This window comes from Montipora capricornis, chromosome 9 (genome assembly GCF_036669925.1).
Source record: "Montipora capricornis isolate CH-2021 chromosome 9, ASM3666992v2, whole genome shotgun sequence".
In the NCBI taxonomy this organism is placed as follows: domain Eukaryota; kingdom Metazoa; phylum Cnidaria; class Anthozoa; order Scleractinia; family Acroporidae; genus Montipora; species Montipora capricornis.
In genome coordinates, this window is record NC_090891.1 from 38193516 (window position 1) to 38196015 (window position 2500).

The 2500-nt window shown below is 41.6% G+C and overlaps 1 protein-coding gene across 1 annotated transcript in view; it reads left to right on the forward strand.

Moving 5' to 3' along the window:
- Positions 1-2055: 2055 nt before the first annotated feature.
- The window catches only part of LOC138015176 (hepatic leukemia factor-like), a 2146-nt gene continuing 1701 nt past the window's right edge, over positions 2056-2500 (forward strand). The window contains exon 1 of the mRNA XM_068862111.1: positions 2056-2244. Coding sequence (XP_068718212.1) covers positions 2205-2244 — 40 coding nt within the window. The 5' untranslated portion in view covers positions 2056-2204. The remainder of the gene's footprint in view (positions 2245-2500) is intronic.

The window sequence follows — 2500 nt, forward strand, 5'->3', positions numbered from 1 at the left end:
TGTTTTCACTTAACTCCGAACACAAGATCATCGATAGTCGAGCGTGTCATGCAAGTTTGTCTAATGACATCACACATCAAAACATGCGCTTTCATTGGTCCGTACTAAATTCTCCAGGGAACCTTACATTACTACGGTAGCTCATAAGACCGTACATTACGCTATTCACAGCACGATCGAGGATTTTTCTGCTTGCCTCATTTCCTCTTGGTGAAGGATAGCCATTCCCAAAAGAAAAGCGTGGACGTAGAATTTTTCATCTACAGAGGAAAAAAACATCTGTTTTCAATAATATTCAGATATTTGTGGATGGGGCATAAGAATACATAGCCTTTTGAACTGCTTATTCGCTTTAACGAGATTTCACCACACCTAAATGGTCTGATCACTCATAGATTATATCGCTTTTTGGAAGATGTGAACATTCCATCGTTCGACGGTCCAAGAAATGAGTTCGTTTTGGTCACGAGGGGAGATAAATGATCCCCGGCTTTAATTTAATTCAATTTAATTTATCCGACTAATGAAAGTGATCATGCGCTTTTCCATATTTCATTTCCTCCCTTTGGCGTATGGGAAGCATGGTTTCCATAAGATCTGCAACGGTCTGCGACCTTCGGAAGCTGTCTGCGTTGGTCTTATCGCAGACGATCGTAAACACAGGAGGCAAATGTTTCCATGTAAATCTGAAGCGATCGCAGACAAGCGTGCCCCTAATCCTCTGCGAAGCGAGGAGAAAAAGGAACGCACTTACTTCAAGTCTGATTGGACGTATTTCAAGGCGAACAATCATGAGTGTGTCGCCGATAGGACACAGATCATCTCAGACACACGTTTCATTAACAACTGTCTTAGTCGGAAGCGTCATAATGATCGGGAAAGTAGAATTAGATTCAACTTTCCCGATCATCCAGACCGTGTGCCGCAGATTGCTGCGGGCGCCGGGACAGATATTTCCATACGGTCTGCGTGTGGCGCAGACCTATTGCCGATCGTGTCGCAGACCGATCGCAGACCGTTGTTAGGAAAGTTGCCAAGCAAAGTTTCTGAATGAAGGGGTAGTTTCTAAAGAAACTGTGGTGCTGCGTCGGTGGGGAAGTTTCTGAATGTTTTTTGGAAAGCAGATGTTTGGCATGGTTCAAGATCATGGAACTGTTCTGTTTGGCTGTGCAACAATATATGTGATTCGGATGTTATTGACCAAGTGATAATTAGTGATAACATAAAAAAAGATCCAGGAAAAGAATTTCAGTTTATTGGTTCCCGAATGATCCGAACCCTCCATATCGAAAAAAAAAAAGGTTTCCCAAATTCGTAAGGGGCCTAATAGACGAGTCGACACAAACTTTCAGAACTGATCATAATTTCACAGAGCGCTAAAAGGATGGCAGCCGACATACACAAACGCACTAAGTTTTTATTAATTTGTGTCTTTAGCCCGATCAAAATGTTACAGTCGTGATCGCCGGAATGTAGATCGGCCCAGCATGAAAGGAGCTTTCGTTCCCAAGGTTCTCTGCCGGGGATCGCATCTTGAGAACGAGGTTGAAATAATAAGCACGAGGCATCTCGCATGTTTGACATTGGAGCCGACGTCACATAACACGTTTTCCCGATTCCCGAATCTGTTACATAACAAACCTGTTTTCCGTGTGAAAACTTTCGGAAAGAAGACAAAAACACTATCAAACACCATTGAACTTGATTTGAATCTCAACAAACTGAAGCCTACGTCGTTGACTTTTCACCTTTGAAAGTTAAATTTCTTTTTTTGAATCAGCAAACCCTTTTTTTATCCCTCTCGAATATTCTCAGAGCAAACGGGATCACCCGTTCGAGGTCACGCAAATTGGCCTCTACACGTGTTGCGTCGCATGTGTGACTCTCCTCTAACCTTACTTTAATTAAATCCGCGTGACTTTTAATTCTCCTTACACGTGAGTTTCGTCATAGCTAATCGCGATTTAACCAATCAAGTTTCTAATTACGTAACATTCTTCAGCTAATATATGTGGAGTAATTTTAGATTCCACTGTCACTATTAGCAAGCGCACGTGTTTTAAGAAATAGGTAAATAATGCAATAAACCCGGTGGTTTCACTAGTTCTTCATCAGTGCGTTCAAACTAACAGAGGGAGCACGTCGACAAAAAAACCAACAATCAACTTATCTTATCTCTGTCACTGAAAACATCGATTCTTACGATGGAGTTGCTTTCTTTAGCTAGTCCAGAAAGCTGCCACGGTAAGGAATTTCAAATTTGCCGGTTAAATTTTAAGTTACAACGAGGCGTCAAGTCTCGAATAGTATTCGATGCTAGCTGCCTCTAGATCTATAAACACTTCCAAAGGCAGCATCCAGAATTCTGCCGATGCCAGTTTTTTTAAATCGTTATTTGCTAAGATTTAACCTCGGAGAAACTCATTTCCGATCAATTACCAACTTTACTTGTCTTGCACATGAAATTTGTACAAGTCGTTGCTACTGTGCTAGAGTTATT